Below are 21,889 nucleotides of genomic sequence, written 5' to 3'. Positions count from 1 at the left end.
TGCAAATTAGTGCAGCCACTCTGGAAAGCAGTGTGGAGATTCCTTAGAAAACTTGGAATGGACCTACCATTTGACCCAGCTATCCCACTCCTCGGCCTATACCCAAAGGACTTAAAATCAGCAGACTACAGAGATACAGCCACATCAATGTTCATAGCTGCTCAATTCACAATAGCCAGACTGTGGAACCAACCTAAATGCCCTTCAATTGATGAGTGGATAAAGAAACTGTGGTATATATATACAATGGAATATTACTCAGCTATAAAGAATAATAAAATTAGGGCATTTGCAGGCAAATGGATGAAATTGGAAAATATCATGGTGAGATAAGCCAATCTCGAAAATCCAAAAGACGAATGATCTCACTGATAAGCGGATGATGACACATAATGGGGGGTGGGAGGGGGGCAAGAATGGAGGAAGGAGCGACTGTATAGAGGGAAAAGAGGGGTGGGAGGGGTGGGGGGAAGGAAAAAAATAACGGAATGAATCAAACATCATTACCTTATTTAAATGTATGATTATGCAAATGGTATGCTGTTACTCCATGTACAAACAGAAACAACATGTATCACATTTGTTTACAATAAAAATAAATTTAAAAAAAAAAGTCCATCAATGACTAAAAATATATATAAAAATAATTTAGAGAAAAAAGGAATGGTGATGTGGCTCAGTGATAATGCACCTCTGGGTTCAATCCCTAGTACCAAGAAAAAAAATCATACCTCATCTAGCCATCTCAGAGGGACACTATGATTTTTAAATGAAATTAGATGTAAAAATTGCCTGGAGAAAAGTGAAGTGTCATAAAAATACAGATAGTATTATAAAACCGAAGCTGTACAGGATTCCAATGGGTTGGGGCGATGGGCATACTAGTCTAACAGTTCATCTTCAGTGAGGATTACAGTCCATCCTTAATCTGGGATTTATACATTCATGTTCATTTCAGAAATCTAGAGAAAGTGGCAGGCAGAACTCTGAGCTAACCACAATGATCAATGTCTACATGGCTGTGTTCCCATACCTCTCCTCTTGAGGAGTCCTTACTCGGGGATGATGATGATGAGTGAGGAGCAGCCACCAAAGAAGTAGCACCAATGGCTGCAGCCGGAGGGAGTTCTCGTTCTTCATTCCCTGGACGTCGGTTCCAGCTGGGGTCACTCATGGGTCTCCGGACAGAAGACACTATATCAGAGCTCCTGCTGCGAACTAGCCTCTCAGGGTAAGAATGCCTTTGCTTGAAAGCCTCCATTTCAGCTGGAGTTAACATGTGGGAACCAAAGTTGGGCAACCTGGCCTCATTTCCTCCTACTGCTCCTTCCAGGATCGGGGGATCTGGGGGTGGATGTGATGGCCTGGCATAATGAACCTTTGGCCTCACTACAGCAGAAGCTCCTGCAATATAGAAAAAAAGCTTTGTAGTCAGGACCTAATCAATCCAACAAAGGCATTACCAAAAGAGTCTGGCTTCTTTCTTCTATGACAAGAATCCAGAAGTTCCTTTCATTAGTTTACCTTCGTGTGAAGACAGGGGATCGAACATAGCGAGCAGAGACTCTGCCTGAGAAGGAGGAGAGGTCAGCTGGTGGGCGCCTAGAATGGGAGGGCAAACTGTGAGACCACACTAGAACTCAGAGGGCTTCAACACAGGGATGAGGGGACTAGTCTCTTCATCAGTTTTCCTTTTTTGATCAATTAAAACTTGAGGGTCATACCAGAAAAAAATGAAATACCAAATTCTGATTTCTTCAAATTCATTTCACATTTTCATCTTTACACATGGATATTCATTACTTTTAAGATGTCTAGAATCCACATGCCTATTAATTCTAATGATCCAATTCTATTATGGTTAATACAGACAGCACAGGTCCAGAAGACCTAAATCACATTTTCCAGAAAGTCACAGCCTCCTTGAGACTCACCTTCCTCCCTATAAAAATGGGTAAATATTATCTATAGAAGAGATATAAAGAAAGAATGGTAAAACTTGAAATTCTAATATTGCTTAGCAAATTACTTATTAATTCATCTCAACATACCCATTAAATGGTAATATCAATTACCTTTCAAAATGAAAAATGACTATTTCCCAACGTAATGAGAAGATTGGCACATTTTTGAAAATTTCTTTACTGTATGGTTTAATAGAACCCAGTGGATTCTCATATCTGCTTCTGTTATCTTTCTTTTGGGTGCAGCACTGGGAATTGAACTCAGGAGCAGTCTACATCTGGGGCTAGATCTCCAGCCCCCAACCCTTTTATGATACAGGGTCTCACCAAGTTGCCTAGGCTGATCTTGAACTTGCAATTCTCCTATCTCATCCTCCCAAGTTGATGGGATTAAAGGCACACAGCACACATTTTCCTCTGCTTTCAATGTGTTTGGGTATGTTAATTTGGTTGTAGTATCTAAGAAAAATCTGACCTCACACAGATATGTAGTTGGAAAAGGGATGATATTTTCTTCTTCTTTTTTTTGCTTGTGAAATATACTAGTCATATAGCTTTATTGCTTAACAGTCTGCCTTCTTTCTGTTCATTGGTTTAATTTTTTTTATTTTTACAGATTGCATTTTGATTCACTATACACAAAAGGGGTACAACTTTCATTTCTATGGCTGTAGATATTTTCTTTTTAATACAGTTCAGGGGGATTAAACTCAGGGCCTTCCTTGCACATGTGAGGCAAATACTCAACCTCTGAACTATGACCCTCAGCCTGAGATGATATATTAAATTGTGGATATTCTTTGATTCTCTATCAAATCTTGACAAGGAGTAGTTTTTTAAAGACTAGCTACAAAGTGGAAACTAAAACCAAATCAATGAACTTTTTGTTCTCTATTACATTGAGGTTAATTGGTTTGTCTTACACTTTGAATGGATCTTATAAACATGCATAATCCTACAACCTCATGGGTTGATCATTTAGAAAATACTGTTTCAATAAGTCATATAGATCTTACAAATGCAGACATATTTCACCACATAATATAAAAAGATATATTCTTGGTATCACCACCAATCTGATCTAAATTCTGAAAAGAATTTAAATAACAGAATGCTGTCAAACTCACAGAAGTGGATACAAGTTTCCAAAATTCTAATTTTTATCTGTTTGAATTTCACAAACTCTATTAATCATTTTCCTTGAAGTAACAGGTTCATTTTGTTAATTTTCCAATAAAATGTTTGCTGAATACCTAAATATGTATTCATAAAACCATAGTTTATCAGTTACTCAAGTAAAAATGGTTTTTAAAGAGAAATGAAATAAAACAAGTGGCTGGTTAAGCTAACATCTCAATCATACAAGTGCTCTTCCTTAAGACATCATATTTTAAAATGCAGCAGAAATGTATTATGGGTACATTTATTTCTTCACACAGAATATTAAAAAGATGTGTATTCAAGAGTTGAGATGTAATGAAATAATTTTTACTGCCAGGTTAGGTGGTGTACACCTTGTAATCCCAGCGATTCAGAAGGCTGAGGCAGGAGGAGCACAAATTTGAGGCAAGCCTCAGCAACTTAGGAAGACACTGCCTCAAAATAAAATAAAAAGAGGTAGGGATGTAGCTAAGTTATATAGCATTTGTCTAGCACACTGTGAGGCCCTGGGTTCAATCCCCAGTGCCACAGGGTAAAAAAAAAGGAAAGAGGGGGGAGGGAGGAAAAGGAGAGAGAGAAAGGGAGGGAAGGAGGGAAAAAAAGAAAAGAGAGAGGGAGAGGGAGAGAGAGAGAGAGAGGAAAAAACAAGCAAAAAAATATATATACAATTTTTACTGCTTCATCAAAGACATCCATAAGCAAAACTTTATTTTTAACTGTGAGTAAAGAATTCATGAGGCCCTTGGTTTGGTGACCTTGCATCTTGCTAAGGTCCCAGAAAATTTTATTCACCTTTGCTTGTGTCCCACCAATGCAAATGGCTACACCATGAAAAAGGACAACGAACTTTATTACTATGAAAATAATTTTGACCTCATATTCCCCTATTCCCAAAAGAGTCTTGAAGACCCTCAGTTGCCTACTTTGAGACTGCTGCTTTATAACTATGGTTCTCACCTGGTGGCTATTTTTTTTTTTTTTTTATTGTAAACAAATGCGATACATCTTGTTTCTCTGTTTGTACATGAAGTAGAGGCATCCTGGTGGCTATTTTGTCCCCCAAGGGATCATTTGGCAATATCTAAAGATAATTTTGGTGGTCACAACTCTGAAGGGTGGCAGGCATGAACTACTGGTAGAGGTAAGGGATGCTGCTAATCATTCTATGAAATGTAGGACAGGCAGCCACAACAAAGAATTATTTGGCCCAAAATGTCAATAGTGCTAAGGTTTAAAAAGACCTGGGTTAAAAGTACAGTGATAGAGTACTTTCCTGGAATGCACAAGGACCTGAGTTCAAACCCCAGCACCAAAAAAACCAAAAAAACCAAAAAAAACCAACACCAATTTAGAACAAGTATAAAGAAAGAAAAGGTACTTCAAAACTCACTAACCCACATATGAAATCACGGCTAGCATTCTGGTATTTTTTTCCAGTTCTTTTTCTATGCATATGGGTTTTTTTCCCCCATCCCTGGGCGGGTCCAAATATGCATAGAGTGCTTAATGCTTTATTACCTTGAATATAAAATCCTATAAAATAAATTTTCCATGTAATATTATATTCAAGGCATTTCTCTAAGTTATTTCATATTCTCTGAGCATCTTAAAAACACCTACATAAATTTTAATAAGTCGTTACTTCAAAATTCACCTAGCCATTCTGTTTTTCAATTCTTGATGTCTGCCAATATAAATGTCATAAAGGCCATCTCTGTGATAAGAATTCTCCACACATGGAATTATTTCCTTATGACATATTTCTAGAAGTAGAACTAACCAGATAAAATTCAGAATGTGAACATTAAAGTCTTAAATACATATTGACAAATTGTGCCCCAAAGTTCTATACCAATTGATATTATGACAAGCAATGTGGAAGAATGCCAGTTTTGACCACAGATGGGATCATTTTTAAAAAGTCTTTCTCATTTCCCCTTCTTACCATGAGTTATTTCATCCATGTCTGGACTAGTGACAGAATCTTTACCCCCAAAATCAGAGCTGCACTCAGATCTTAGGTCTTCAATCTTATTAGGAATATCCTCAGAGGTTGCACTTATGCCTTTAAGAAAAAATAGTAAAAAATAAATAGCAAGAAGAACAAAATGACCACACAAAAAATATATGAAGTTTGGAGAAACTTTAAACATTCTCAAATTGTATATGTCCCAGGTGAATACATGGAAGTTGTTCAGAATTTATCCTTTATCTTACCATTGCTCAAATATACTTCTCTTGCTTTATAAAGTACAATTAGAATTATCCTGTGATATCTAAATACTGTACCAAGAATAGAAAAAGCTGTGCAGGGACCATTTGCCAATTAATTCAACAGGCTCTAAAAGCCACCCATTAAGTTTTCAAAGATTAAAGGTGCCATAGAAATCATTTTATTTCCCAGAAACTACTCAGCTCTCAAATAAAACATATCTCTTTAGCATCAACCTTATAAAGGGGGAGGAGGTAACACCTTCTAATCCCTAGTCCTTAAAACAAGACAGACATACCCGACACGACACTGAGGCCTGGTGTGCTGGGGCGGGAACTGACCTCCCTGACATCCGTATCATCAGATGTGCTGCCCAGTCCAGAACAGCTTTCCAGCTCTTGTAGGCGCTCCTCCTGCTTTAGGTCCGGGGCCTCTAAGCAAAAAACAGGAGTCATATCAGTGATTCTGTCAACATGCCACAATTTCAGCTTTTCTGATGTAGATAAACAAAGCTCACCAGGTATGAATGTAATCAGTATAAACAGCTTTTTAAGTCTAGGCAAGTTAACAAAGCTAGTTAGAGTAAGTGTTAAAGAAGTCATGGTTATGATTTCATTCCAATGTAAGTCAGTTTGTTGTGTACAGAGGAAAACTGTTTCGAGATCATTGTTATAAAGTATGCTGTTGGTTAACAGGTAAATTGGACTAAAGTATACAGAATAGCTTAGCAATCAATCAACCACCTCCTAAAAATGAACTTGTACTTAGATGGATATCTGATAGATGATGAGCTAATCCTACTGTCTTGCACTTGTCTCCTGACAAGGTTAGCATGTTTGAATGCTTTAGTATAGCAATATAAAACATATCAGGATTACTTAATCATTCTTAAACCAAACAAGTCAGAAAGAATGCAATGCAGATACATAGTTACTTATATTTGCATTCTCCTAGTTGACATTTAGTTGAAGGCAAAGATTTGTCTTCATAATCAGAAAAAAGTAGGACTGTAATATACACATAAGAAAAAAGAAAGTACAAAACACTTGATATATATTTATAAAAAACGCTACATAGGAGAACAAATTCTTAGGACTACAGAGCCTCAATTTTAAAGTGTTTCAAACATACATTTAAACATCTTTTAAAGAGTTAGGTTCTCCCCTAAGATAATCCTAGGCATGCTCACAGGAAGTCAACCACTCAGAACCTAAGCTGTGTTGCTACTCTTATTCTGAGATGAGTTGGTGGGAGACACTAAACTCAGTGACCCATGTAGAATCCCGATGAGCTACAAACAATTGCTTCCAAAATAACTGAACACAGTCAGAAAGCACCTGTCATCTTAGTCTATGGACCCAACAATGCATTTTTTCTTAGATAAATGCTCTTATTTTCCATTTGAAATTCTTACTAATGTGATTGTCTTCCACTTGTCAAATGTGTATTTGTTTTTTGGTTTTTTTATAAAGTTTTTTAAACATATTTTTTAGATGTGGATAGACCTTTATTTTTATTCATTTAATTATATGTGGTGCTGAGATTTGAAACCAGAGCCTCATACATGCTAGGCAAGCACTCTATCACTGAGCCACAACCCCAGCCCCAAGTATTTGACATATCTAACATAGAAATTAGGAAACCTTACATTTAAAACTTCTGTGTAAATGAAAAAGCAAACAATGACAGCATACTAACCTGAGTCACTTGGTAGTACCTCTACACTCCAAGCTTCACTTGTTGTCTCCGAGATGGTAGAACCAGTGCAGGGGTCCAGAAGTACTGAGCCTGAACCTGGGAGGCATAGCAAACTGCCCAACATGTTCTCTGCAGCTGCACCTGTGTGACCAGTGGGAGCAAAGCATTAACAGAGATCTGACAAAGAGACAGTGATGCTGGGGAAAGGCCAAACACGAAAGAAAGAAGTCAAAATAAAAGTGATCTCAGTTAGGCATACCACTAACAACACGAAGTTCCTACTCTGTTCACAATGGTAGAACCTCCTTTTTATCAGGTTCTTCCTGCTCAGCCTTGACCCTCCACAGAGAAAACAAATCTTTGTATTTTCAGCAAATTTTGTATGTGTCCTGAAGTGCTTTCTAAAATGTATAGTCCTACAGGGATTACAAACAAACAGAGAAATTTAACCACAGAAAGTTATACTGGCCCAATATGTTTTCTTCTGGCACATTAGTCACATATTCAGAGCAATAAAATGTATTTGCAGGAAAACACACAGCTCCTTTATACTACTCACTCAAATGCAAATACAGCTTATTGCTCAAATACAGCTGACTGCCAAGAACAATACTACTTTGGCATCTGGAACAAAGTAGTGCAAAAACCAATTAAGAAATCTATTTACACTACTTAAGAATATAAAAAGAATTAAATATTACTGTATGCTTATATTAAAAATACTCAAGATAAGAATGCTCTATACATTTGATTAGACCTAATAAAATAGTAATTCTACTTCACTACATGAAAATATTTTAAAAGTCAAGAGCAGTGTTGTATATCTATAATCTCAGTTACTTGGGAGACTGAGGCAAGAGGACCACAAGCTCAAGGCCAGCATGGGCATCTTAGCAAGACCCTGTCTCGAAATAAAAATCAAAAGGGCCAGGATGGAGTTCATGGTAGTAACCCTTGCCTAGCATACATCAGGCATTGGGTTCAGTTCCCAATACTGAGGGAAAAAAGAAAGAAAAGAAAAAGTGACGAGTAAAAAGTTACCTTTTAAAAATAAATCATAAGGGCTGGGGTTGGGGTTCAGTGGTAGAGTGCTTGCCTAGCATGTATGGGACACTGGATTGATCCTTAGCACCACATTAAAAAAATAAACAAACAAAATAAAGGCATGCTGTCCATCTACAACTACAAAAAAAAATTTTTTTTTAAAGATAAATCAGAAAAGAATTGCAAATAATAATGGGCCAGGAGATTAAATGCAGAAAGGAAAAATGCTACCTAGATTTAGATAAAGAAAAAAGCAGCCAAATGTCTTATTCCATATGTTTAACCACAGTGTCCCAGTTAGTGCTAACACATACACCCTATCTGTGTGAGAAGCACAAACACTCCAATCCATCAAGGGTGGGTGGATCTGAACAACTCAAGAGCAGTCTTCTAGAGACACCAAATAGCAGTTACCTGCAATTTCTTGCAAGCGATCTTCATCAATGTTAGGGTCAAAGTCACTTCCCAGGACATCTGTACTCCAGGTCTCACTCACAGTTTCTGATATGTCCCTGTCATCTGTTAGTCCCATCATGTCACGAATTTCAAACTTCCTTAGCTTATCATCGAGATTATCTTGTGTTGTAGCTATCAAAAACAAAATTCAGCAATTTGACAATGGAAGCAGAGCTAGGACTTTTAAATTGATATTTTAACCAACATTAAAGAACCGTATCTTTGAACTTCAAGTTACATATTTGATCATCACTAGGCATGTAGGACCATACCATTCTACATCTAGTGGGCCAGTCTGACTGACCAACTGACCCCCAGCTAAGATTAACAGAGCTCCCCACCACCATCACTACTGGAGACTATAGATATCTAAGTGAGTCCAGTGCAAATGAGAAGAACCAACCAGATGACCCAAATCTGAGAGCAAAAATATGTTTTGGTGTGGTTTACTGTATAGGATTCATGTAGTAATAATTAGTTGATAAACCCACACTAAAAATGTTTTTCACTTGACTTGAATAACTGCTATTTGCTTTCTAGAGTTTTCAATCCTATCTGGATGAATTTCCCTCAATTCATGTTTTTTTCTTTGTTTTCATTTTTGGTGCTAGGGATTGGGACTGAACCCAGGGCCTATGTCAACTTACTTCTTAACTTAGTATTACACAAAATGTAAACTGCCAGTAAGCTTGTTAAAGGAATGATATTTATTCAGCTTCTGTCATAAGCTAATATTATTTCAAGTTTTTCTGTTATTTGCGGAGAATTTAATCCTAATTGATATATTGATAAACTGGTCCTATAAAATACACCAATACTTCTACTCAAGCCACACACAATCTAATGGCCACATTCTTTTCTTTTCTAAAAATGGACTAAACCAGGATTTCTAGAAATAAAACTTGGGAAGCAGAATTTTTAAAATGCTCTCCAGATAATTCTCATGTACACTAAAGTCTAAAAATCACTGTCTCAAACCTCATTAGGAGTATGTGCCCCAAACTAGAAATCATAAAATGAAAAAATCAAAACAAAAAAGGTCTCAAATTAATCTTCCCTAAAGCACATCCTCAACCCCTCATCTTCATTGAAAAAAATCTTTCAGTGCTTCTTGGTTGCAATTCAGGTGTTGACTTCCTCCTCTCCAGATTCTTCAACAAGGATCTGCCTACTTTTGAACATTTACCTCACCCGTTGTTGACACCTGAGTATGCACTATGGTTTCACTTCTTAACTGCATACTGGTCCTTTATCCTACTTCTGCCCTCTGAGTGCCACTGGCCTTCAGGCTAGTGTGTTTTTCCAATATGCTTTTATCGATACTTCAACCACCAAAACAGTCTTCTCATACCTTCAATCATTTGTGTAACATTCTTGCATTATTCAAGTTCCTTGAGCCCTGAGTATTTATTGCTATATTCTTTAAATATGACAGAATTGAGATAATATAACAGAATTTAAAGTAATTCGTTAAGCTGGGGTTGTGGCTCAGTGGTAGAGTGCTTGCCTAGTAGGTGTGAGGCACTGGGTTCAATCCTCAGCACTGGATATAAATAAATAAAATAAAGGTCAACAACAAATTTTAATCAACAAATGAAAAATAAAAATTTTTTTTAAAAAGTAATTCATACCATTGTTTGTAATTTAAACCTAAACAATTCACTTAATGACTTAAATATATTTTTAAGAAATAAAGGAACATGAATAAATACAAGTTTAATGGTCATTATATAATCAAATATACTCTCTCACTGAATACAGTCAACTTCCATGCAAACATATTGCTCACCTTGCAATCAGGTGAATTCTTTTCTACTTGTACAACTGTGTTCAACTTCACCTTACCTTGTTCATGTTCTAATAGCTGTAGAGCTTCAACTCCATTACTCCCAGAAGGTCCTGCTCCAAGTTCTGATACAGACTCTCCTTCCAGGTCTAGAGAGGACACTGAGTTGGAACGATTTGAAGGACCTAGAGAAATGTTTACCCTATGAGCAATCTTTTTAAAATATTCATGAGTCACCATGCAATTTTTCATGCCTTGATTAAGAGATTAAATACTAAAAGTGTTTTTAATGCTATAATAAAAATACACATGCCCTTTGAGATAGAAATTCTGCATCTAGGAATTTATCCTAAGGAAATAATTAAAAATTAAGCAGAGTATGGTTCAAGCCTCTAATCACCATGACTTGGGTGACTAAGTCAAAAGTATCACTAGTTCAAGGTCAGCCTTAGCAACTTAGCAAGATCCTCAGCAATTTAGTGAGACCCGGTCTCAAAATAAAAATAAAAAGGGATGGGGATATAGTTTAGTGGTAAAGTACCCCTGGGTTCAATCCCCAATCCCTCTCCCACCAAAAAAAAAAAAGAAAAAGAAAAAAATTAATCTAAGATGGCTTGTTGCAGAATTTATAATGTCTAAAAAGCAGAAGCAATTCACCCATTTACTCAGAAGAATGCTGAAATAAACTATCATATGCCCATTTGAAATTAAAGAAAAAAGTCAGTTGAATTCAATGTTATTCAATAATGTAAAATTATAAAAGAAAATGTTAATGCTATATTATTGAACAATAAAGGTTATGAAACATCACAATTTTGCTACAAATAAGTCAAAGTGTTAACTGATATTAACAGAACAGTAAAATTATAGATGATTTTATCTCTTTCCTGAAATGAATGTTACTTATATGACTTTTTGAAAAGTTAGAAAAAAGAAGTAATTACAATTATATTTACTCTTAAATGTTAGTAAACTTGGACTTTTTTTCATTAAAAAAGAAAATTTGTCCTAATATGTGGAATGACATGTTCTCACTTAACAATCTTGGCTTGCAATTTTCTTTTTTAATTCCTACTTTCATTGTTTCCTACTTCATGAAGGTGTGTGTGAATAGAGGAATGCAGAACATTAAAAGTATATACAACATCCTGAAATACTAGTAAGTCCATTTCTCCCCATGTGTACATGCATTACATCCTTCTAAAGGAGCGCTATAAGCTTTGGTATATATTCATACTGAGAAATAAAACTTGCTATTATTCTATTTAAGTCTGAATGAAGACATATCTTCTTCATTTTATATAACCAACAGCCTCTTGCAATCTTAATTTTATTCAGGATACAATCTTTACAGCCAACTGTTCAAGCTCATTAGAGGAAAATTTCATTACTCCCCTCAGTGAGAGGCACAGATGGTATAATTATAATTTATAAGGCTCCTTTAAAGAACACAAAACAAAGTATTACTTGAATCACACAACTCCTTGAATGAAGTAACCCTTCACCTTCAGATATGCCTTCCAGATTATCACTGCAGAGGGAAAAGCGCAAGGTTTTATCAGGTTTACCGTGGAGTTTGTTTTCATCAACAGGGACATCTCCTTGTCCTCCATCCGAAAGCTGCATGTTTAGGACCTGAAAAACAAAACATCAAATTTAGTTTATCACAAATGAAAGACTGTGAATAAAATAAACCACAGAAAATTCTTATTTCAGTTTTTCTTCATCTTTTTTTCTTCTTAATTGTAAATCATCATTTTTAACTAAGACTGATTTACAGCCGGGTGCAGTGTCGCATGCCTATAATCCCAGCAGCTCAGGAGGCTGAGACGGGAGGATCACGAGTTCAAAGCCAGCCTCAGCAAAAGTGAGTTGCGCCAAGCAACTCAGTGAGACCCTGTCTCTAAATAAAATATAAAATAGAGCTGGGCTCAGTGGTCGAGGCCCCTGAGTTCAATCCCCAGTACTCCTCACCAAAAAAAATTCATTTATAATGTTTTTCAAGCTTTTAAATACCTGTGAAACAAAAGTCTTGAAACAATGGAAGCTATGCCTTCCATTACTCCACCAGTGTCATAGACTGAACAATTAGGCACAGAATCAACAGTGGTTAGGACAACAGATTGGAAGGCTTCAGTGTCTTTCTTTGTGTCATGTCATGTGTGACCACAGAAGTCTGTTCTGTTAGCTTAGTGGTCAACAAGTGATTTGGCAGATATAACACCTGGAATCCAAAACAAAACAACCGAAAACCTTTCCAAGTCACTGCAGACTGGCTCTGATTGGGCACTTCTTCTACCCTTAACCAGGCAGCCTGCAACTGCATCTTACCCTTCACCATATGCTGGTAGTCTTCTACAGTCTTTCACAAGTGTATTGACAGGCTTCTGTGGTCTCTAGAACATGAGAGTTTTTTAATGCCCTATGTCCCACAGTATGTCTTTCCCCAGCCTTTTCCTTCTGCTTTTTCATTTGTCTGCTGCTTCTGAACCTTTTTTTTTCTTTTTTGGTGGTAGTGGTGTTAGGGATGGAACCTAGGGCCTCATGCATGCTAAGTATATGCTTTACTACTAAGCTATATCCTCAGCCCCTCCATGCTTCTGACAAATGCCAACTCAAAGTGCTGCAGTACTGGGGAACATCAGAGGCAGGAGAAACAAAGACAAGCCATTGAGCTGATCCTTCAAGGATCTACCAGACAGATAAAACTCAAAACCGTGATTCTTTGAAAATAAGGTTCATACTGCTCATTACACATGAGTGTTCTACCACTGAGCTACACTTCCAGCTCTTTCTTAATTTTTAATTTTGAGACAGGGTCTCACTATGTTTTTGAAGCTATGTTTCTGGTTCAATTTCCCAAGTAGCTGAGATTACAGGTGTATAAACTACACCTGACTTACATAGCAAAAAAATTCTTGAAATACACTTTTATAAAAATTTTTACAGACTGCATTTTGATTAATTGTACAACTTTTCATTTCTATGGTTGTACACAATGTAGAGTCACACCATTCATGTAGTCATACATATACATTAGGTAATATTGTCTCATTCTACTGTCTTTCCTTCCCCCACCCCCTCCGCCCCATTTTCCTCTACACCATCCAAAGTTCCTTCATTCTTCTCTTCCCCCCCTGCTATCCCTGCTTCATTATGTATCATCATCCACTTATCAGAGAAAACATTAGGCCTTTGGTTTTTTTTGGGCTTGGCCTATTTCACTTAGCATGATATTTTCCAACTTCATCCATTTATCAGCAAATGCCATAATTTTATTCTTGAAGTATATTTTCTATTCTTTGGCTAATCAGGAAAAAAATGGAGAGATAACTGAAAAGAAAACCAAGAAAGTTGGACATGATGGAGCATGCCTGTAATCCCAGGTACTTCGGAGGTTGAGGCAGGATTGCAAGTTCAAGGCTAGCGTCAGCAATCTTGCCTCAGAACAAAAAATTAAAAGGGTTGGTGGTGTAGCTCACTGGTACAGTGCCCCTGGATTCAATCCCCAGTACTACCAAAAAAAAAAAAAAAGTTTTTAGCTCTGTAAAACAGGAATACCACTAATATAACATCAGAAAAAAATGAATAAGTAAACACAAAACATTTCCTACAAATCACTGGAAAAGTCTCTTCAATCTCCACAGCATAATTTCTTGGCTTCCTGGCTTTTGTACTACTATGAAAATGCCTTTTGAGGGAGACCTGTTCAGTAACTTTGGTGCCGTAGATGTATTAATGTGAAGGGCCCCCTCTGCAACTGATCTCAGCAAGTCTTTGATGGTGTGGCATCAACAGACCCATTAAAGATAATGAAGAATATGCATTAAATATATTACTGTGTTCTACATGTTTTCAGTTTTTCCAGAATTGATATGGTGAAATCCTACCCTCCAAGATGATGTATCAGAAAGTGGAGTCTTTGGGGGGGCAACGGGATCATGAGGGTAGAGCCTAGAGCCTTCATGCATGGGATTCACCCTATGAAACAGGCCCAAGGGAGTTCATTTGCCCTTTCCACCATGCAAGGACACAGTGCAGAGGCACCATCTAAGAACCAGGTATTGGACTCTCACAAAACACCAAATCTAGCTTAATTTCGGAATTTCCAGCCTCCGAAACTATGAGAAATAAATTTGTTATTGATAAACTACCCAAACTCTAGTGTTTTATCCAGCAGCCTAAACAGACTAAGACATAAATATTGATTTGTAAAAGCAAGTGACCATTAATTTAAAGAAAATAATTAGGGGCTGGGGAGATAGCTCAGTCGGAGAGTGCTTGCCTTGCAAGCACAAGGCCCTGGGTTCAACCCCCAGCACTGCTAAAAAAAATTAATTAAATTTCTTAATATTGGTGGTTGTTAAGTTAACTAGAGCAATACATTCATACCTCATTTTCTGACATCATCCCTGGAGTAAGTTGGGGACCTGTCCCTAAGGAAATGACCAATACTTCTTCTGGTTGGACCTCCTGGATGGTTTCTTGAGATGATCCTTCATGGTCCATATGTAGGTCCATTAGCATATTAGTGCGGCTTCTGCTCCGAGTTGCTAACAAGTCAAATCAAACCAAACCAAATAATTTAGATAAAAAGTCAAAATAAAGAAAATAGCACAATGAATAGAAAATGTACTAGGGTCAAACATTTGCACATGCACATAAAAAACAATAGATGAAAACATGAATAAGAAGCAGCAAAACAAAACCAAAAATTAGATCCTCCCAGTTACTACACTGATGACTATAATACAAATTCTCCTTCAAAATTGATAAACAAAAACAATGATCCAAGTCCACTGGACAGGGAGAGCCACATAATCACATTTGCAGTACAGTAAATACATCCCTATTGACTTAAGACTTTAGGATAACAAGAAAAGCACTACCTTATTTCTTACTTTGTAGAAAGTCTTCACTACTTTTCCTATAAAGTGATTTATCTGCCACAGGCCTCCTATGCTATTAACTGAACTTATAAGTGTTAGAAACTTTCATGTGGAGCTACGTGTGGTAGCACACATCTGTAATTGCAGCAACTCCAGACCCTGGAGCAGGAGAATCACAAGTTCAAGACCACCCTCAGCAACCTTAGTGAGACTCTGTCTCAAAACAAAAAATAAAAAGGAAGGGAGATGTAGCTCCATGGTAAAGTGTCCCTGGCTTCAATACCCACTACAGAAAAAGAAAGAAAAATTTTCATGTAGAAATATGATAAGCATATAAAGTAATATACTTTAGACAGCTACACACAGAACCAGAATCAGTTTTTGAAAGCACATTTTTTTTCCTGAAATGTATTAACCTCTTTCCAGAGATGCAAGAGAAGCTCTCCTTATTTTTGACTATGAGGTTCTTTCTGCTTTATGGAAACATTTTAAATAAATAAAGGATTCAATTATTTTTGCTGTTTTCCCCTGGACTATAATTAAACAAACAATACTTAAAAAAAAAAAAAAAAAAAAAAGAAGAGAAAAGAAAAAAAAAAAAACAAAAAAAAACACCCTATATATCTTTTAAGAACTTTTTTTGGGGGTTGGTACTGGGATCGAACCCAGGCTTTACACATGCTATGCAAGCACTCTACCACTAAGGTACTTCCAGAGAATATCTTTTAAGAACTTTTAGACACTGAAACATTTAGATTGCTTATGACAACTTCTCTTAAGAGTTTTGGTGTTTTGTGATAAGTTTCCATTTTTTCCTCAAAGCAATAAAATTCAATACAACTAGAATACTAAATAGAAATTCTAAGCTGGGCACAGAGGTCATCGCAGCAGATCTGGAGGCTGAGGCAGGAGGATCGTGAGTTCAAAGTCAGCCTCAGCAAAAGTGAGGCGCTAAGCAACTCAATGAGATCCTGTCTCTAAATAAAATACAACAAAGGGCTGGGGATGTGGCTCAGTCAAGTGTCCCTGAGTTCAATCCAAGTACCCAAAAACAAAAATAAAAAATAAAAAATAAAAAAAAAAAAGAAATTCTCTTTCACTGCAAAATAATCAAAACAGAGATAAATCAAAAACACTCTGTAGGAACAAGAGTCTTTCAACTTCACTCTGAGTAAAATCTGACCTCCTTGAAGACAGACAGAGGCAGAAAGGAAACAACTGTTTTTAATTCAGGATGCTGTAAATTAGTTCATCACTTTTAGTCTGAAACTTCAAGACACACATCAATTTCCAAAAGTCTAAAACAGGCCTATTCACAACTTTATTTGATGACTTTCACTATCTTTTACTGAACTGTGAACTTAAATTTAACTTTATGAGCAAGACTATGAATCTTAAACTTTATAACTTGTAAAAATGCAAGTAATCAAATTTTAAGTAGCAGCTGGCACAGTGTTACACTCCTGTAATACTAGCGGCTCTGGAGGCTGAGGCAGTAGAATCATGAGTTCAAAGCCAGTCTCAGACAACAGGGAGGTGCTAAGCAACTCAGGGAGACCTTGTCTCTAAATAAAACACAAAATAGGGCTGGGATGTGGCTCAGTGGTTGAGTGCCCCTGAGTTCAATTCCCAGTACTCCAAAAAATAATAATAATTTCAAGTAGCAACTTAATAGAAAGCAAAAGCAACATGCACGTGGAGCATACTTGTAAACACTATTTCTTAAATAAAAGTTATATAAGAGAAATAACAGCCTGTTACCCACCAAATGGGGTTACTAGTGTAATATGAGCAGTAAGATTGGTAGCTGAGGAATCCCAGGCAGTGATGGCTGCTAACTGTTGTCCTGGGTTGCGAAAGCATTAAATAGAAAGAAAATCAGCCCTTTGAACAATGAATACATTTTTTTAAAGTATGTAATAAATGCAATGACCAGGTTACATGGTTCTACAAAATAATACTGGGCAAATATTTGAAATTTCCTTTCCTTTAGACACAATTTTAATGACACTATGGGATGACAAGAAATGAAAAAACTAATGCACAGCAATGAACAATGGGGGGGGGGACTCTTATTTACCAAAAATCATTTATTTATTCATGTTAACAGTAAAAAAAGCCCATAATATTAATGATTACTAAGTGTAAAATGTCAATTTTTTTTCTATCTTAAGTACAGAACTGACATTTTGAGATGCATAAAACCAAAGACTTGAAGAATATACTATATACCTGATGATATAATTCCATATTATATTAAATGTAAGGTAGATTAATTAATTTTAAGAGTTATTCTTAACAAATCAGCTCATGAAATTTTAAAAAATAAAATTCTGTTCTTCAAAATGTATAAATTATAATGACAACTCATAATCCTACATGTTGTTGACCTCCTCATATCCTTATAAAACATTCTGCTCCCCTGGCCTAAACACCTTTCCTGCTTCTTTAACTTTCATTCATCCCTCAAGAGAGTGTCAACTTCAAGACCTTCTCCTATACCACCACTATTTGCACAAATTAGGATCCCCATGCTTATCTCCATTAGAACAGCTTAGTATTATGCAGGGCACTGGTCTTGTTTTTCCCAAATTCCTATCAGCAGCTAACTTGAGAGTATGGGTGTGTCCTAATGCTCTTTTTATCCCCAGGGTCTAACACAGTGCTTCATGTGCAAGATAGAGATTACAGCTGTCCTCATAGGACACCTGCATGGCTTAAATAACACGATATTTATGAAGGTCTTACCTTATGAAGGTACATGCTACATGCTCAGTTAATTTTTGTGTATGTGCAGGTAGATGGATAACAAATGCTTGCTAAGTGAATAAAGCTTAATAGACATAATTCTTGAATGAATAAATAAGACATAAAGTGAAACTTTTGCTTTATTTTATAACATTAAGATACTTTAGCTGAACTAATAAGAGACTGAAGAGTAATGAAAACAATGGGGAAAAAAAAGTGATATCACAATGAATGGTAAATGTTTAGGAGCAGCTAGGAACAACCAGATCACTAAATGCAGAAAAATAAAATTAGATTCTTAAAGGCACTTAAAAAAAAAAAAAAGAAAGAAAGAAAATAATGGAAAATAGTAACTATTATTTTCTACCTAATTAATGCAAACTCCTAAGAACATTACTTATTATACTATTACATTATTTAGAACTTTATAGAAAGGAAAGTGTTACCTAACTAAAATAATGATTACTTATAAGAAATGATGTTTTTGAAATTCTTCCAAGAAAAAGCACTAAAGTTTAAACGAAGTATACTCTGGGTGGTATGATTTCAATTGATTATGAAAACTATGCCTGAATAAAGACTGCTGATTCACCTTAACTAATCTTACATAATTTTTAAAAACTGAAATACTATCAGTAAACATGGAAAAAGAGGATTTTTCAAAGTATTTAAAACTATATTCTAAAACAAAGTCATAACAGGGGCTAATGAAGAAATAGCAAATTTAAGGAAAAGTTCCAATATGAGAAAGTCTCATTACCTATAGGTAGTCGATTCTTTTTATTTGCTGGAGTAGTTGCTGGGGACAGCTGAGGAGTATTGTAAGGAGTCATTTCTAAACTGCTGCTTTTTCCTGGCTTAGCCTGGGGTAGGTTTGCCAATAAATTGTCAAGAGCCATTCTGTCTTCTCTCAGTTGATCTCCAGACATCACACTCTTCATAAAATTTACCTGGCAAAAGTAAAAAAAAAAAAAACACCGGCTAGTGAAATCAATTTTTCAAACATAAATATAATTTATATTTCTCACACAATGTATTCATCTATGACCCACTGCATGCTTAGCTAAAAGAATTTTGAGAAAATCCTATTAAAGAATAAATCCATTACCAGAGTAATAAGCTGACTGTAGGTTATATAAACTACAGTTCTGCTCAACCCTTCCAGAAGATTAACAGAGGACATAGGAGGGGTCTCCACTGCACGGCCCCCAATCACAACATCAAGGAAGGCAGCAACACAGCTCTGTTAAAATAGGAAAATATTAAAGTGAAAAACTTCCCCTTTAAAATACTGGAACAAATTTTCTGATTAAGAGGGCATAAGCATAGAAAAGTTTAACAATGAAAATTATTTTAAACTCAACACTTAAAAATGAAACTCTTTATGTAGCAATAAAGAACAATCTCAAGATATTCAGGCAAGGTAAATAAATATGACAGAGAACACTGTCTACACGTGCCATTTCTGAAAAGGGAGGGAGAGAGGTGGTGAGTAGGAGAGCTTATGTAGGAATTTGCATATATACCTAGACCTCTAGATACACAAAAAAGACCGAGAACTTGAAGAACATTTTGAAAAAGAAAAGAAGGCTGTAGATGAGAGGTGGAAGGGAAATTCCACTGAATAACCTTTGAATTGTAAATCAGGTTAAACGAATAGCCTGCTCAAGGGCTAGGGTTGTGGCTCAGTGATACTCACGTGTGAGGCTCTGGGTTCAAGCCTCAGAACCACACAAAAATAAAATAAAGGTATTGTGTCCATCTACAACTATATATAGATAGATAGATAGGTAGATATAAAATAGCCTACTCAAAATCTGACCGATAAAATATTTATTTAACTAAACTAACTGAAAAATGCCATACATGTAAATTTATGAAATACACTAAAAATTATAAAATTTTTGCTGAATGATATATCCATAGGTTGGTTTAGTGACAATTTTTTAAAGTAAAATTTAAAATACAATAATCTTAATAGTTCTTTCATTCTCATTAGAATGACATCTCTTCAATAAATCTGTAAGGGAGAGTAATAATCTTTAATGAAATCTTCCTAAATTTAAAATGCTGCTGATCCAAATACTGTAGCTAATTAAAAAGCGAATTAATCACTGTATTCATTAGTTTATAATCCCCTAAGGACAAGATTTAACAAAGAGAAAAGTTAGGATCAATGATACTTTGCCAGAATTTTCTATAAATAGTATTTCACATGGCACAATACTCATTCTTACTTTGTCAAATTTTCCAAGGCTGCTTTTTGTCCGGGGATCTCCCTCTTCAGAACCAGTCATTGCTAACTGCTGCAGAAGGCGGCCAACCTGCAACCCAAAGCAGTGGTGGGCAGACACACGCTACCAGATACTCACAAATTCTACTCTATGAAAGTACTCCTGTACTATTCTAAATTTGTTTCATAATAACATTCACACCCTCCTGATCAGGCATACAAAATAGTGTCTCCAGTAAAATGTGTATCTTCTCTATGTCAACTTTTACTATTTTCAGATTGTTATAGAGATGAGTAGAAAATTTTGCTGTAATTTCTCTTTAACACGATATTAACATGATAGGAAATTAAAAGTATATTTGTTTCTGATGTTATACTTTTCATATGTTTGAAAAATTTAAAAATTCATTTATAAAGAATGACTCACTAGGACTGGGGAGATAGCATGGTTGGTAGAGTGCATACCTTGCAAGCACAAGGCCCTGAGTTCAATCCCCAGCACCACAAAAAAAAAAAAAAAACAACAGAAAGACTCACTAAACTGCTTCAAGGTAACATGAAGAACTTTCCCCTGTAGGGTCCACAAAGCACTCACGGTATAAGTCTTTGTTTGGTTTTGCTGTACTAGAGATTAAATCCAGGGGCACTCTACCGCTGAGCTATATCCTCAGCCTTTTTTATTTTTTATCTTGGGACAGGGTCTTGCTAAGTCGCCGAAGCTGGCCTCAAACTTTCAATTCTCTTGTCTTAGCCTTCCCAGTAGCTGCATTACAGCTACTGGTGCCCAGAAAAAGTAGAATATTCTTTTTCTAGATTTAAATGTAAACAATTCCTGCAGAACATAAGCTGTTAATAAATACTAATTCATAGAGTAAGTTACTTACTGCCAAAAATGAATTATTAATCTACTCTCTTTAAGGATTTAAGGACTCTGGGTAGAAAGTTAACACCATTAGAGTTTAATCTTCTTAGTACCTGCGATAACTCTCTTTTCATGCATTTTGGAAATATGCTATTCAATATGTACTAAAATGATAAAAATAAAACTACAAATCCTATCATAAAGATAAATGTAATATTCACAGATGACAAAAAATTAAAAATTTATTTCAGGGATTTCTATATAGTGAATTGCTAAATCTCCAAGGTGATAAAAATGGTCATGAAAAAAGACGTATTACTACCTTAAAAAAAAAATTCCAGGGGCTGGGGTTGTGGCTCAGTGGTACAGCACTCGCCTAGCATGCATGAGGCCCTGGGTTCAATTCTTAGCACCACATATAAATAAATAAAATAAAGGTCCATTGACAATTAGAAATATATATATTAAAAAAAAAAGTTCCAATGATAGTCTATTTATTCCGAATAAACTAAATCTCTTGGTCATGATATTCCTGGGGAATAAAATATGATTAGAAGACATAGGGAGTAGCTCAGTAGTAGAGCATGTGCTTATAGCATGAATGAGGCCTTGGCGTCAACACCCAACACCAAAAGAAGAAAGAAAAAAGATTCTCTGCAGAAACAACATGATTTCAATAGTTCAGATGATTAAAATCCTCTTTTTGAGAGGCTGTGGTTGTGGCTCAGTAGTAGAGCACTTGCTTATTTAGCATGTGTGAGGCACTGGGTTCGATCCTCAGCACCACATAAAAATAAATAAATAAAATTCAACTAAAAAAATTTTTTTAAATCCTC

The 21,889-nt window shown here is 35.9% G+C and overlaps 1 protein-coding gene across 1 annotated transcript in view; it reads right to left on the bottom strand.

Annotated features, from left to right (window-relative positions):
- The window catches only part of GAPVD1 (GTPase activating protein and VPS9 domains 1), an 88,362-nt gene that overhangs the window by 28,605 nt on the left and 37,868 nt on the right, over window positions 1-21,889 (bottom strand). The window contains 13 exon segments of the mRNA XM_079113857.1: window positions 1,034-1,404; window positions 1,525-1,602; window positions 5,071-5,190; window positions 5,636-5,770; window positions 7,036-7,176; window positions 8,494-8,667; window positions 10,381-10,506; window positions 11,827-11,956; window positions 14,714-14,874; window positions 16,976-17,056; window positions 18,719-18,908; window positions 19,067-19,201; window positions 20,196-20,282. Coding sequence (XP_078969983.1) covers window positions 1,034-1,404; window positions 1,525-1,602; window positions 5,071-5,190; window positions 5,636-5,770; window positions 7,036-7,176; window positions 8,494-8,667; window positions 10,381-10,506; window positions 11,827-11,956; window positions 14,714-14,874; window positions 16,976-17,056; window positions 18,719-18,908; window positions 19,067-19,201; window positions 20,196-20,282 — 1,929 coding nt within the window.

This window comes from Sciurus vulgaris (assembly GCF_902686455.1).
Source record: "Sciurus vulgaris genome assembly, chromosome: 15".
NCBI classification, from domain to species: domain Eukaryota; kingdom Metazoa; phylum Chordata; class Mammalia; order Rodentia; family Sciuridae; genus Sciurus; species Sciurus vulgaris.
The sequence above is the reverse complement of the archived record's forward strand: the minus strand, read 5'-3'. Positions and strand labels throughout refer to the sequence as shown.